The sequence below is a fragment of the Lepidochelys olivacea genome (assembly GCF_965140295.1).
Source record: "Lepidochelys olivacea isolate rLepOli2 genome assembly, chromosome: 5".
Classification (NCBI taxonomy): domain Eukaryota; kingdom Metazoa; phylum Chordata; order Testudines; family Cheloniidae; genus Lepidochelys; species Lepidochelys olivacea.
Genome location: NC_140415.1, coordinates 74,793,447 through 74,809,824, shown reverse-complemented (window position 1 = coordinate 74,809,824; position 16,378 = coordinate 74,793,447). Strand labels below are relative to the sequence as shown.

Here is a 16,378-nt window from a genome sequence, read left to right as displayed (position 1 = left end):
GGAACAGAGGGCTTGGATCCTGAGATTGGAGGTGTACTCAGATCCTCAGCAGAGGTGATAATGAAGTACTGGGTGAATTTCAACCTTTTTTCTATTTGTAGATTCAAGTTTTTAAAAATGTATTTGTTATTCAAAATAATTCATCAACATTTTTGCAATTTCATTTATTCTGTGGATGATTCTTTTAGCTGTGTTGCTTAGCTGTGATTGGCCGAGTGGTGGTCTTTCTGGGATGAACCTGACTCTTACAATCAAGTTCCTGGTGGGAATGTTTTCAAAACTGAATTCAGAATTTGCTTTCCACACTGATTTAAGAGTATTATGTCATTCTGCAGCCGCTTCATTGACTGATTCAGCTTTGTGATGGATATCCACGAAAAGTCAGTCCTGAGGGTCAGGAGATAGGAGCAAAGTGTAGAGATCAGGAGTAGAGATGCTCAATACTTCCAGAACAAAGGATTTAGACAATAAGATTTTTAATTAAAAATATTTTTTCTAACAGAACTGGTGAACACACACACAAAAACTGCAGGAAAGAGAAAATAATGCCGGCCCTTCACTCTATCTTAATCCCATATCTGAGAGAAAGGTTCTCTGAAAATCTGTTCTAGAGGGGATACCGTGTCCTAGAATTTTGTACATATGCACACACATCCCTCTTTTAGTGTGAATCTTAAACGCTTGTGAATAATGTGTTGGCTGTGCTGCATTAGAGTTGAAAGCCTCTAAACTGAGCAACCATATATCATCACATAGGTGATATTGATCCTGTTGTTCAGGACATCAGAAACTCTCTGAAGGCTGGTTAGAAGGGAGAATTCTGTTATATTTCATGGGCAGCTGAATGGCAATATGTGCCTTTCCTCATTTCAGCAGAGAGAATGGGAGTCAGGACATTGGTCAATAAAGCTGTACAAGGCCAGGAGAAGGTAGTTGATTCCTACGGGATTTATGAAAGAGGTGTTGCAAAATCATCCATTCCATGAGACAAATGCTCAGAGCTGTTGAGCACCTACGACTTCTGCTGAAGCAAGTAGGAGTTGTGGATGCTTAATCCTATGGACGTCAATGTCAAAATTTCCACTGATTTCAACAGAAGCAGGTCCAGGCCCTTTATTTGTAACTGGTATTTGGCATTTCTCTGGCAAGCCAAAGAATCATTGCTCTAAAGTAATGAGAAAACATCAGTCCTTCAGCTCGTAATCATGTGTTTATTCCTATAGATGCCAATGGTATTATTCACATGAGAAAGGGCTGGAGGACTGAGTCTATGGCAAGAACATGAAACCATCATGCCAGCAAAGATCTCTCCAGGCTTTTCAAGTTACCACAGTAAAAACATACTGCCTGCAGTCTCATTAAAAAGCTATTTGAGTATCTGATCTAATTCCTTTTGTGCTTTTTAAAAAAAATCTGTTCTCTCTCTGCTGGCAGAGATCCTTGTCTTGGCTGTAGATCAACAAACACTGGCAACTGACCAATTGAACATCCAGGTTATTGAGGCCCATCAAAAGTCATAGGAAATCGCTCTCTGCCCTACTTGATATAGATTATATAACCGGCAGAGGTGAGGAGGGAGAAACAACAGAGCAGCAGCTACAATGTTCCTGTTCCTACACAGGAATTATACTTTTGTCAGGCAATTCATGAAGTATTCATGCAAGCCCAGAAAATACACAGCCACGCCAGAGAGCTCACAAATGTTCATGAATTTTTCTTGTCAGGCACCCCTTGCCTGCTTCGAAGGATGAAGTTTATGGCTGGGGAGGAGAAAAACTCTTCAGTCATCTGAAAAAGCACTAAGTTTCAATGACAGACAAACCAAATAAATTATCCAAACATACATCAATCCCTAAAGTTAGTGAGTACCCTGTCCTGGCAGTGAGTTGGTGGGTATAATTTCATAGTTTGGCAGAGTGCTGATGTCTGGTGCTATATGCATTTTTTTAACTCTACAAAATTAGCTAGAATATTTGTAATAATGTTTTCAGCATCAGACTTAATTGTGTGTCTGAGCCGTCGAAGTTTTTTCCTTTCCAATATATCTCATTATTGTTTGTTGGAACACGAGTGCAATCAGTCATTCCTAAAATAACTGTAGAAACCATCAATGATACAAAAGTCTTTTTGTCTTGTTGTTACAGTGGCGGGCTGAATAGTTTAGCCTGTCCTAGCATGCTACCTGGAAACAGACTGCTGACTCATCCATGTGACATTCATTGTTTCCTTTGCAAAGACCCTGTATAGGTTATTGAAAGGGCAGAGAATATTTCCTGCAGGAGAGGAGAATGACTTTGCTTTGTTCTACCAATTATCCAGAGACTGGATTAGAGGTTTCCCCTTCCGGCAAGAAAGCTAACCCATCATTTCAGTTCATGCTTTCATACTCTGTAGACCCCTTTTCTCTCACTGCGCTGGACTGGATCTTTTCCTCAACCTTTCCAAAGATGTAAAGTACATAATAACAGAGTTATTACTCCTATAACTTGCACTCTCGGCTGCTATCAGAGTCGCTCTGGCTCCCTTTCTATACTATTCTCAATCTCCCAAGAAACAGGTGTGAATGAATGCACATGGATGCTTGTACTCTAGAGTAAATGGGTGAGGGCATGTCTACATTAACAGTGCTGCAGCGACGCAGCTGCACCAGTGCAGCTGTCCACTGTAGCGCTTACTGAAGACGCTACCTATGCCTACAGAAGAGCTTTTCTCATCAACATAGATACTCTGCCTTCCCGAGAGGCGGTAGTTATGTCGACAAGAGAAGTCCTCCCGTCATCATAGCGCTGTCTACACCAGGGATTAGGTCCACACCCGTGAACGACATAGTTATCCTGACATAAGTTTGTAGTGTAGACCAGTGCTGAATGTATACCTGCACAGAAATGTAGTGTGCCTGTTTAGTGCAATGTCTGAGCTCTTCCTGAATTACCACCTTTCTTTGTCTGACCATCAGTATCTCAGTTTTGTGCCTGCTTTTCAAATCCCTTCACATCAGATAATTTCACATTTCCTCTTGATACTGGTCTCTTGGTAATTAGAGTGACTGTGCAGTGTTCTATTAATTAAAGAAATTGTGATTTTATATTTAGGGGTTAATTGGTGATATCTGCATATAACATTTTCCAAAGATAAATTAGATTACAGTAATTAACCTTGTGTCCAGCATAGCAGACAATAAGCGTTTGTCTTAAGAGTATCCTGGAAGTAGGATCATTTAATATAGCTATTGGCTCCTTTCATTGACTTTTTTCATATTACCAAAGTAGGTGAAATGAAGCTATGGATGAAAAATATGCCATGTGGTCACACGAGTGATCCTTTTTCCACAAAAAAATTCTCAAGGATGGGATTATTTCTTGTATCAACCTCTCCATAAAGCTGTTAAGATTATAGATGATGTATAATTTGGTAATTTTCTGGGCATAAATTCAGGCAGAGTAGAGCTCAGAGACTGCCACTTGCAACTAGCAATTACCAGCAGACTGCAGGAACTGGATGATTGGTAACTGCAAGCCTGGAGATCATCCCATTTTGGAAAAGCAAAACTAGATAGATGTCCAGAGTCCTTTAGGGTTTTTGTTTGTTTCTTTATGGCCATACACACTAATGAAAAGATCTGAAAAGTATATGATTCCACAAATTACCAGTAAAAAGAAATAATTAAAGACAAATAAAGATCTAGACAATCTATCTAAATTTTACATGCCCATCACCTTGATATGTGAGCACCTGAGATAAAGTGTTTGTGGAATCATGGAGGCAACATTCCAGTCTCATTCTTGCTGTAGTGCTCTCAGTTTTGTTGTCACCATCGACTTATGCTTACCTACAAGGTGCTTTTAAAATTTGTCTTAGGGATTCCATCTGTTTTTCATCCATTACTTATTTTTACAGCAGTCTCCCTCTTGCCATTCTGAAAGGTGGAAAGAAACCAGAGAAAATTGATTTCATAAACAAATAAGGGAATAAATGTATAAACACAAGTCTTCAAGAACTCTTTGCTTACCTGCAGTTTTTATCTGTCAGGGACATACATAAATTATCATGATGAATTGGTTGCTTTCCAGGGGAAAAGTTTTACCTTTACCTTCTCATTCTCCTTCAGAAGTTGTGATGTACATTTATAAAAGTCTTCTTGCCTGAGTGGAATATTGCTGTATTTCACTGAGCAACCTTTCATAGACTATGATCTTGAAATTTGGCCTAAATCCTGTTATTGACAGGACTAGACTATTCTGGTATGTAATGGGTACTGGATTATCTTAAAGTTGCCATTGTTGCTGTGGAAGTAATGCACTTTCATGGGGGCATGGCACAAGTGATTGGTTTAATTGAGCCATGATTTAAATTTTTAAAATTGATTAGCATTGTGGGATGGTTACAGTAAATTTGATTCATATTTTTTGGACTGTGGAGTTTCAGTCACTTTTGAGCTAAAGTTGATTAGTATCTTTTGAAACATATACTGTAGAAAGTTGTTATTCTACCGAATGAGAATCAAACCAGGTTAGTGACTCTTTTTTTCTGATTAGATTGCATTAATGTGACCAACATTACATATCAGTAATTGCACAAAAGCTAGATGACGTGCTCTGATTACTTAACAGTTGACTTAAATGTGTTCTCTGCTGTTTCGGGAAATTAAAAGGTGGACATTTTCATTTCAAACAAATACAATGTGTTTCTTAAAGCAGTCAAATGCCACAAATCAAAAGATAATATTTGTTTTGAACTTTAAACAAATATGCAAAATAAAAAATATTTATTTATGATTATGTTAAGCAGCAGTCAGCCACTCTAACACACAATGGATCTGTTATGTGGGATCCTAATTTTGGTCTAGAATAATGCTATGCTTTTCATATGATTTGATCTGTTGTGCAGACATATATCAACTGTAAATTACTTTTTTGTTTTCCTGGGTAGGGGAGGAGATGGAAGAAAGGACTGGAATCTATTTAAATATGCGCCCACAATAATGAAAGGAGACATATGCTGAGCAACTGAGGGAATCTGGCCTGAAGAGTTTAATGCACTAGAGGGATTATTTTAGAATTACTGCCTGATCCTGAAGTTATGTTTACTGCAGACATGTAGCAGCTCAGACGACGTCTGCAGGGCTTTGTCAAATTTTTAATCAGTGGCAATTGGCAATATTGTTGTGAAAACAGGCACGGTTTCATGTTTCACCTTTGCTGTTATCGATAATAAAAAAAAGGAAGAACATATTTCATTCTCTCTCTATACCTGTGGATCACAGGCTGCAGTGTAATTTTTATTCCATATACCGAAAGAGAGAATAGAACGTGTATTGACTAGCACTGATATTTCCCAAGTAAATTTAGGGTTGAGAAGACTAATGGTATTGCTGGTAGTGTATCTGTTTTCTATTAAGATTGCTGAGATTAAACAGCAAAGTATATATGAGAGATAGTGTTCTTTCTTGTCAAAAGGCAGTGTTACGTTTAGCTCTTACATCAATTCAAATCTTGAAGGTGGTTTATTGAAGCCCACATACAATCAATATAGCTATTTTTATCTCTTAAACAAGTGATGTGTATTTAAAATAATAAAGACATCATTGTAATGACTGAACAAGCCGTTCTAAAGTTAGATCTGTTGCTGTATGTATTTCTGGTGGTAAGGAACAGGAATAATTTGGCAACTGCCTTTGTTCTCTAATGCAGGCCTATTGCCCCAAAAATAAAATTGAAAATGTTTCTGGCAATAGTTCTGCAAGCACAAATGGTTTTCTTGCCAGTTTTGGCAAGCCTGTTTTCAGTATAAAACTGAGCAATTATAGAAAGTGATATATTGCATGATATAATACTACCATCAGCATCAAGACAAACAACATGTTCATTGTGTCTTTTGCCGTATGAGCAGGTTATTGCCATTGCATTATCCATTCCACTAAAACATGTACCTCTTATACCCTGACAAGCAGATAACCAGAGGAGTAGAGAGGAGCAGATGCTTTAGCAAGGAACTGTGGCCATTTTCTCATTTGTGTTGGCTCCGTATTTCAATGCAAATATCACTGAACAGGTGGCTGATGAGGTCCCTGTAGATTGTTTACAGTAAAGGTTACAACCAGAATCGATAGGCCTGAGATACTTCTAATTCCATCTGGGAGATGTTCATCTTCCATCTGACTGTTCCTTCTCTGAACAACAGCATCCTATTAAAGCTGTAATCACTGGAACTGTGTCACTCAGGTCAAAGGAAGGTTCTTCCTATTAAAGCCTTCATTTGTTCTTTACATTTTCCTTTTGTACTATACTGGGGTGATCAGTAATGATGATCTCTACAAGATAGGTAGCCAGCATTACCTACTGACATGACACCTTCTTCAGGAAGAGGTTTATCAGTTCTGACTGGGGGTTTTGCAAATCTGTTCAGCTTATCAGTCGCTGAATCAGGGGGATAGTGATACAACACCCAGAGCTGACATTGCAGTATATGATTTATTGCCTGTGTAACACTGCAAATGAGTACTCACATTTACACAAACATCAGCATGCTACAATAGAACCAAATCCTCTTGAAACGTTTTTGAGAAATATTTGCATTTTGATTTGAAACTCAATTTTAGCCTTAAGTTTGCTCTAGCTTTACTGGAAAGTTGCACACATCCTTGAATAGATGATTACGTAGTATCTGGTCATACTTGTTAGGTAGATTTTTATTACTCTCGTCAATAAAGGTGTATGCTGTCACTTGCTATATAAGGAAAAATATATCCTATGTTCCACCACTGTATATCCCCCAGGTCCAATTGTTATATCTGGGATGCAGCCTGCAGCAGGGAAATGAGTAAGCAATGCTAAATCTAGTTAAAATGGTACTAAAGTGCATATATCACAGGATGCCCATATATTCCCCCGAATTTGTGAGGAGTGCTTTGGGGAGTGTATAACTGATGTGCATAGAATTTATGTGCACATTTTATTTGATTGATTGATTGATTGTGGTAGCCCCTATGGAGCCAGGTCATAGACAAGGAGGCCATTGTACCAGGCACTATATAAACACCTACAAAATGGTCAGACCTTGCCCCAATGAGCTTACAGTTAATAGAGGGCATGTTCAATGGAAAGTGGGAGGGATATGGGCTTCTCTGCACAAACCTGGACCATGTGGCATTCTCTGCCCCCTAGTAATGTGCATGTGGGAGAGGCCCTAATCAGTGTGCAAATTAAAACATCCCAGGTGGCTGCTATACTTTATACACATCAGTGGTTCTCTTTTACTGGCCAGATACCTGGAGTGTTTGAGACATGTTTGGCCACAGGAATCGGGTGGGCAGCTGTAGAGACAACAGGAGCAGGACAAGAGAGGGAAAGATGAATGATGGATGCACAGTGGATCACAGAGAGATGTTGATGGTTAGTAGCTATAGAGGAAGAGGAACCTGGCATGAGTAGTTTCAGCCACCTGCACTCAGGTGACTGATTATCATCACAGGAAAAAAGAATTGGCCATCCCAGACATCATCTTGCTGTGTGCCAGTTCAGTGCTAATGTCCGGCATTCAAAGCAGTTTCCTGATGATTACCACTGTGTCATCTGCACTGTAGTGCTTGTTGATCTCTGCAAGCACCCCTTGAGCTTTCATGGCTTCTGTTCATTCCTTTTTGTCTGCTGCCTGTGGCACCATTCCATTCCCCAGTGAGCATCAGGACACTTTGTATGATCTTTTTTACTGCCACACTCAACCACACCTGAGAGTGGTACCTGGGTGATAGAGATCTAATTTTTACAAAACAGAACTGCTACCCAAAAATCACATATAGCAATAGCATGTTCTCCTGGACACCTTCCTTAGCTGCTTGCACCTGCCTAGCTTTCCTCTTTTCACAGGGACTGTGGTTTGCAAGCTACATTCCTGTTATTGCTGTTTTATTTCTAGCCTCCTTTTCTGTCTTATATAGAGCCATGTCTTTCTCTGTCTAGGAACTGTGAATTTAGAAGGTAGTAAACAATAATAATAATAATGATACTCTGCATTTATAATAGTGCCTTTTCAAAGGATTTCCAAAGGTTTCTCCAACTGGAGGCAGGGGGTGTAAGTGAGTTGCCCATCAACACATAGCAAGCCTGTGGTAGAGTGGGGAATAGAATGCAGATTACGTGACTGAGTCACATACCCTGCTTTTACCACTAGGAAGCATTCTCCTTATATAAAGCAAGTGGGACATGTATACACACACACACACCTTTCAATGAGAGTTAGTCTCCCAAGTGTCTAAATCACTTTTGAAAATGGGACTTAGGTTCCTAAGTCACTTTTCGAAATTTTATACCTAGAGATGAACAAACAAATTTAGATGAACCTGCCTTTTAGAACTTTTTAGATGTTTTTAAGTTGTCTAATTCCTCCTCCCATCCCTTCATTATTTTTCATGTTTGCTGGGCCCCTGAATGTGATGAGAGAGCCTGTTCTCCAGATATTTATGGGTATCCCCCTGGATTGTTGATCCATGGATTCTGCTGGTTTTACTGGCCCCGTCTCCTTTCCTCATATAGTAGTTCAAATTCTTTTCCCTGGAGGGAAGGTATGACTTGAACTCTTAGATTTCTTACTCACAGATTCTTCAGCACATTTTATTTCACACACACTCCAAGTCTTGTTTGCAGGATGGTAGCTTGTCGCCTTTAATTTGTTTAAATATATATGTATTCTTCTCATTAATAGAGTCATGAATTTTTATGGTCATTAAGGTCATTCAGTCTCACTTCCTGCCTAACACAGGCCACTGGATTTCACCAAGTAATCCCTGCATTGAGCCCAATAGTTTGTGGTTTGAATTACAGCATATCTTTTGGAAAGACATCTTGTCTTCATTTAAATGATTGGAGACCCACATTAAAACCCTGGTGGTATTGTTCTGCTTTCTGACTTTACTTGGAATTATACCTGATTAACTGAGGGTATAGCTGAATGGAAAAGTTAAATCAGAGTTTCTCTGACATGGAAGATTGTAGCTCTTAAGGGCTAAGCTATATTTGCAGCTGCTACTGATTTAACAGAAACTATCCCTCTGTTTTCAGGAGCCAAACTGACCTTTTCACAGAATTTATCAAGAAATTGGCACTTCATTTTTACATTTTACTTGTAATATGGGCAGAGTAAGGCAAACCCTTCTTATACAGTGCAGACACACTCACAACAAGGTAATAGGATATTATGGCAGTAGCAATATATTCATTTCCTTAGCCAAAGGGTTATTCTGCAAGCATTTCTGCCTTGAACCATCACTCACTAAACACTAAAAAAGATCAGACAGCAGAAGGCTGATGTCATGCTGGTGTCTTTCTCTTTGGCTCGGAGAGTCATGGTTTCTAGAAGTTATGTATTGCATTTGGCTCAAAAAATCAAACCATTCTCCTTATATCACAAGCCATATTGAGCCAGGGACACTATTACCTCCTATCTTCAAATACTCCATGAGGCCAGTAATTTGTTTTTTTCCAATGTATAAATTAGAGACTAATAGATATAGAAACTTTATTGATTTATTTTTATTGAAGTAGCACCTCAATGCCCTTATCAAGATCAGTGCCACGCTGTGCTGAACTCTTGCCCCCAACACTTCCCTGTTTTCTCCCATAGGGGACTCAGATTTGCAAATAAGACAAAAGATTATGTGATTTCTTTATACCTAATCACTACAACAACAAAGAGGGGGGGAAATATATACTTACTAAGGAAAAGTCTCGTCTCACTAATATCTGTGCAACTCCATTAACTTCAAGAACACAGTTCAAGGCAAGATACTCTTGCATCAATGTATACTTGCATTAGTCCTAGGAATTCAAGAAAACAGACTGCTTGTTTGTGTTCTTCAGAACTCAAAAGCAAGCCATACCCTTTCGTAAAACCTCACTAGCTCAATGACTAATAATACTGTGAATTGATATAGAATTTTTCATTCAAGTACTTTAAAGCATTTATCATGCTGTGTCTCCGGAGTTTACAAGTAAAAAAACCAAGCAAACAAAAACCCACTTACCAAAATTAATACTTTTTCTGTTGGAGCTATGTGCGCTTTTGAATAGGAAGAATGGAAGTTCTTGGAGCCAGAACCTCAGCTGATATAAACGGGCATAGCTTTATTGAAGTCAATGGAGCCACACTGATTTACACCAGCTGAAGATCTAAACCTTGATGTTTACAAAGCCATTATTTGGAGATGGTACCTGTACTCTCTGGGCATCACCATCTGGCTACTTGTGCTTCATCACATGCTGCATATGGAAGGACATTTGGTTAGGAAGTAGTTCCATCACACTTTTAAGTCAAAACACTTGCATCATTCAAAGGAGCCCAACTAGAACAGAGAACTTGCTGAAAAGGGAATTTATACTAGAAAGGAATGTAACTATTTCTAATAAGCATCTTTCTAAAATTTCACTGAAACTGGACAAAAATCTTGCTCTGCAGAAAGGATGCCAAAATTCGTATTAAATTAGTATAATTACCTTCCAGAAAAAGCTGACATTGGCTGATAGACTCACCTTGGATCCAGTTCTCCATTGCTCTGTAAGCATTTACCCCGGCGAAGAGTGGATGTAATGTATTAACAGAGCAGAATGGGAGCAACTTACTTTGTACTAATGCTAATGACTACACAAAGTGTAGGGTGGTACATAATCAGCCTCCATGTTTATTAGAAACAAATAAAAATATCCTTAAGAATGATGGAGGATTTTGGCCTGAAACGAGTTAGGTGCCGAAGTTCCAGTTTTGGAACCACTACGATGCACAAAACTCCCGCTGAACCCTGTAGGCATCTAAACTCACGTGACACCTACGTTTTTGTGGTAAAGTTCCGTGGGCACCTATGTTTCAGCCTCCAAGCATGTGCACTTTTGCCTCCCAACTGGCACCCGAGCAGCTATCTCCTGCTGAAACCCTAGAGCAATTCACAAACCAGGGAACACAGGCATTCAGCTGCCTAAGTTGGGTGCAGGGCCCAATCTGGTAGGGGCCTTGTGAGCATGTTTACTAGATTGGGCCCTTCAGATGAGTTCTCACAAAATACCTGGGAAAGAGGAGGTGTTCCCTCATAGCATTTAGCTCAGCGATTAGGGAACTCACCTGGAATATGGGAGTCCCGCAGTTCACCTGAGGGGAGAAGGGATTTGAACGGGATTCACTCCCTCTTAGGTGAGTGTTCTAACCACTCATGATGTGGGGCTCCCTTAGTTTCTCTTATTGAAAATTTTGCACTGTGCATAAATAATTAAAGAGTCATTGGAGCAGGGAGACTGGATCCTGGGTTTCCCACCTCTCAGTTGAGTGCTCAAAGCTCTAGAGTCATTCACATGCTCGTGCTCTTGCTCTCCATTAAGGGGACATTTCGGGGCAGAGAGTGCAAGCAAGCGAACATGACTCTATAGCCAAGTGCAATGTTCCCTCTAATTTTGTACATCCATGAATTTTGTTATGTGCACCAATATAGAGGTGATGTGTGACGGGGGTGGGCCGAGGAATTCAGAGTGTGCAAGGGGGCTCAGGGCGGGGGGAGGAGGTCTCTGGCTGTGGGGTGCAGGCTCTGAGGTGGGGCCGGGGATGAGGGGTTTGGGGTGCAGGCTGCCCCGTGGCTGTAGCGGGGAGAGAGGACTCTCCCCAGTCCTCTCTCGCCACAACAGCCCAGCACTGGGGCAGCTCTTGGGCTGGGGCCAGGGATGAGGCTCCTCTCCTGTCTACACAGCCCTTGACAAGCCTGCTGTGCAGCTTAGAGGGAACTTAGGTTAAGTGGTCAGAGCACGCAGCTGGGAGGTGGGAGATGGAAAATCAGGTCCCCCTGCTCCAATGACTCTTTAATTAGTTATCTAGAGTGCAGCAGCTTCAACAGGAGAGACTGAGGGAGACCCTGCTCCCATTTCCAAATATCCTATAGCCCAATGGTTAGAGCACTCATCTGAGAGGTGGTAAATCCCTTCTCCCCTCAGTGGGCGGGGGAATTGAACCGGGGGGTCTCCCACATCCCTAACCACTAGGCTAAAACTATGGGGGAAGCACCTCCTCCTCTCCAGCTTCTTGCTAAAATGGTGTAGGCACCTAATGCCAAGAGAGGGTTTGCATATGGGCATTGCAAAGAGCGATAGGGCCTCCCTGCAGTCTGCACTTAGGCACTTATCTCTGAAACATGAGTGGGGCTTAGCACACATTCCTATCATTAGCATCTCCCATTGGCTAGTTTAGGTGGCTCCCTGCGTAGCATGCTAGCTTTTGTGAATCATAGTATAAGATGCCTATTCATTGTATGGGAGCTTAGGTGCCTAACTGAGGCTTTGTGAATCACAGTGATTCTCTAGACACCTAAAAAAGTTAGGCGTTGTGATGCTGAGCATCACAACGCCTCACTTTTTTCTGTGGACTCAGGTCTTTGTGTGTAGAAACAGCTTTGCACTATTAAGCTGTTAGATGGCAGAACTGAAAACTCCTTAGTCTTCTCTTTGTGTTCATGTGAAGAAAAAATCCTGTCAGTTAAACTCTACTTAAAATGACTGGGTAATATAACAGAGGTAATTAGTCTGACTGGAGACCCTCTTGTCTACATGTTTACATGGGACGATTCAGAAGGTTGAGTGAGAAGAAGGGAGTGATATATCACAACCTCTCCTGAAAAAGGTTTTTAAAGCTCTAAAGTGGAATGGGCAAGATTTATCAATGCTGCCTTAATGCTTTTCCACATATAATACATACATTGTTAGCTAGCTGATGATGTGCTGATAGGGAGTAACATAAAGCAGCTATTCTTCTGTTGCAGTCCCACTGTAAGCCATGTTAAGTTTGAATTATCAGCCTGCAGACTGATATTGTGGGTGAAAAGGGTTTAAATTGAGAAACTGAATTGCTGGTTAAATTTCTTCTAGATAAATTACTGTTCCTCTCTTGTATTTCAGAAAAGAGCTTTGCATTTGACCAAAGCATTTGCAAGAAGGAAGGAATTGAAATTTGTTGTTATAGTAAAGCAGTATGCTTTGTTTTGTCACCTTCTAATGCACTTGTCGAGACAAAATAGGCACTTCATACCAAATATGAAAAATGAGTCTTTAAAGGTAAAGGCAAAACTGTATTTCAAAAGGGACAAAAATCACCCCCTTAATTCTTTTTTCTTTTTAATTCCTGCCTTGAATGCAAACCCTAAGGAATCTGTGGTTTTGAGTATTCTCCTTCTTATTTGTTATTTCTGTTGTGGTAGCACCTAAGGACCTCAAACAAGGATTATTATATTAGGCACTATACAAACATGGATATAGTCCCTGCCCCAGAGAGCTCACAGTCTAGACACTAGGAAACAGGTGATGAATGAGACAAATGTGGGAAGGGAGGAAAGAAGATAGCTATGGGGAGGCACAGTTGCCTCAGTAGTCACAGGTGGCCACTAGCCTAACCAAGTCTCTCAAGACTCCTGCGCATTATGCTCTCCCCATATGTTTCCTCATGTAAAATATAATAGCCAGCCAGTTTCTGTTTTATGTGTTACTTACTCTTGCTGTTGTACCTTTGCCATTCTTTTAATGCTGTGTGGCCGTCGAGGAGTCAGTTAGTTAATCACAGAGTGGCTCACATCAGAGTTTATTTTCTGTGGGTTCAAACTTTGGTTAATAAAAATACAGAAGCAGCCAAGTTTTCAAGTGTGTGTGTGAACAATAATAGGCAAACATGGAGTATAATAAATCATCTAGTTATAGCCCTGAGGGATCACATTGCCCTTCAACAGAGTTTCCATCTGAAGTTCAGTTATAGGAGCTGGGATTTTATTTCAAAGCACATATCAGAAAAGGCAAATTAATTAGTGTGACGTTTCCAATTGAATAAATGATTGGGAACCAGCTGTGTCTGTGAAATTGCAAGTAAAAATGCAACACTCAGAACTTGTTAATGCTTTTTTTGGCATGGAAAAAGGAGACATAGGTATCTAATATTAAATGGTGTTGCAAAAGGGCAAGTTAGCACTTTATTTGCCAAAGTAACTTTCAAAGACTATCTAGGTTACAAAGTTTGACTTTATGCACATAAATCTTGAATGATTGGCATACTACTGTAAAATAGCTTTGTTCAGAAAGATAATCTTTGGCACGCAGCATTTAAGGTTTGAAACCCTGGAAGGGATGAAAAGAAAAACCCACTTTTAGACTGATTTCCCCTGCAGATCAGCACCTCTGTGAAATTTGCCTGGGAATTATGAGCTATTTACTGTATTATGATGTTTTCTTTCACTGTATGCACAGGCACCTTTTGTTCTTTTTATCTCCAAGATTTGGGGATTTATTTATTTATTTATTTATTTAGCACATGAAATATTAATGAATGAATACATTGGTGAAACGTGAGGGGGAAAAACCATAATGTTAGACAGTTCTAGTCACCTTTATTTTATTTCAAATTGGAGTATTGGTTTTATGATACTTAAATTTATGGGTATCTATTTTTATGGTAAAGCCCAATGACATGTTCAGTGCGCTCCATCAAACTGTCCATGTTTCTGTGTTTGATTCACAACTCTGCAGGATATGAATCAGTCTTCCAGTATAACCCTTAATCACTTTTTTTTAACTTAAATAATGTAGTATGGTTTTTATTTATGCCCTGTGTCATCATCTAATTCTGTAAACCTACCCAAAGAAACAGCAGATGGAGTATTTCCCTAAAAACTCGTGTCAGCTATCGATTGACTCAGAAGACAAAGTTTCTTTATTGGGTCCAATCAGCTGAGAGAGAAAATTCACAGGTAGCTCACAGCATATTTAAATCTGTTCAAAGCCAAATTGAGGCACAACTGATACGGGCAAGTGAGGCTTGAGGAATGAAAGAAAAGTGGCCCAGCAGGGCAGGCCCTTTTAAAAATTACACTTATTTGTTACTTTATAGTGAGAATCCCCTTTGTTATCTGTTGACCATTCAAGCCCTACTTTCTGTGTGCAGTAGTTAAAATAGAATGGACAGGAAGCTCTTATGCCCTTGTTTGTTTTCCACAGGGTGAAGTGAAGAAGTAAAATCTCCCCGCTGAACTACTATGAGGTCAGAAGCCTTGCTGCTATATTTCACACTGCTACACTTTGCTGGGGCTGGTTTCCCAGAAGATTCTGAGCCAATCAGTATTTCGCATGGCAACTGTAAGTATGAAAGGCCTGGTGCTTTTTTTCTCCCCCAAGCTCCAAGAAGGAATGTATTGATCACTGAATGTTTCTTATTTCTTGATAGCTCTTCAGATCAGCCAGATTACATTCCCAGATGATAAAACTAGAGCAGAGCACTTTTGCCCTGATTTGTGTTTTCAGAACTGATGAGCTGCTTGCTCCCCCAAAACCATAACCTAGAATACTCTTCAAACGGGAGTTTCTGCAGTGCAGTCAGTCCAGTTTCCCATCCTACCCAACAACAAATGAAGAAAGCTTGTTTTTCATGAGCAGAGGGTTTCTTACCTTTCTCCCCAGAAGCAAAGTTCTGGAGAACCAACCAAGTCCATATATCAAGTGTAGCTCACTAATGTAGCTGTGTTGAGAACATATCATTGAAATGATTTTCTAGAACTATACAAATAACCAGATTTGTTTGCTCAGCCTTTGATGTATCTTTGTCCCACTTTACCATTTGGCATTTTGGGCAGTAAAACTGTTTGTAAGATTTTGACAAAAAACATTTTGGTGAAAAGCCAACATTTTTGCAATAAATATTCTCCATTTTCTGACCTGCTTTAATGGGGAGTCTCTCTGAGACTAGGCTAGCACACGGTGCTGCAAGTCAGGATCAAGATGGACTGGCTGGACTAGGTGGGAAAGCATGCACTGCATTTGATCACCTAGCTCAGACCCTCAGTATTACTAAGTTCCTCTTTATCACGGTTATCACAGTTCAATCACAATTTTTCCAAAAAGGCCTTCCGAGGACTAAATTCACAAGGGAGACTTAGGCATGTCACAGCCTCTTTAGTAGCCGAAATGCAACAAACAGGTGCCATTGGCATTCACACAATCCCCACTCAGCTGCCTCTTAACTCTGGAGGTACCTAGGCATCAAAGTTTCCACTTGTGAAATGTATGAGGTGCATAAATTTATGCCACGAAATCTTACACTGCCGAGCAGCTTGGCATCCAATTCACACCTGTGCCCCAGTGAGTTTACAAAGTAGGCATCCTCCCCGCCTGTGTGGCCCGATCCATTAGGTATACACATAGCCCAGACAGGGATTTGAACACAGAGCTCCTCCTTGCAAGTGAGTGCTGTAATTTCTGGGCTCTCTCTCCTGTTGGAGCTATTCCACTTTGTATAACTAATTCAATATTCATTAGTGTAGAGACTTGAACTTGAGTCTCCCCCTTCCCAGGTGAGTACTTTCCGGGCTGTGGAGTCATTG

General features: G+C 40.2%; 1 protein-coding gene across 5 annotated transcripts in view; it reads left to right on the top strand.

Moving 5' to 3' along the window:
• SEMA6A (semaphorin 6A) overlaps positions 1 to 16,378 on the top strand; it is a 133,241-nt gene that overhangs the window by 46,710 nt on the left and 70,153 nt on the right. For all 5 annotated transcript variants that reach the window (XM_084629063.1, XM_084629065.1, XM_084629064.1 and 2 more), the window contains exon 2: positions 15,000 to 15,137. In XM_084629063.1, coding sequence (XP_084485189.1) covers positions 15,038 to 15,137 — 100 coding nt within the window. In that variant the 5' untranslated portion in view covers positions 15,000 to 15,037. The remainder of the gene's footprint in view (positions 1 to 14,999; positions 15,138 to 16,378) is intronic.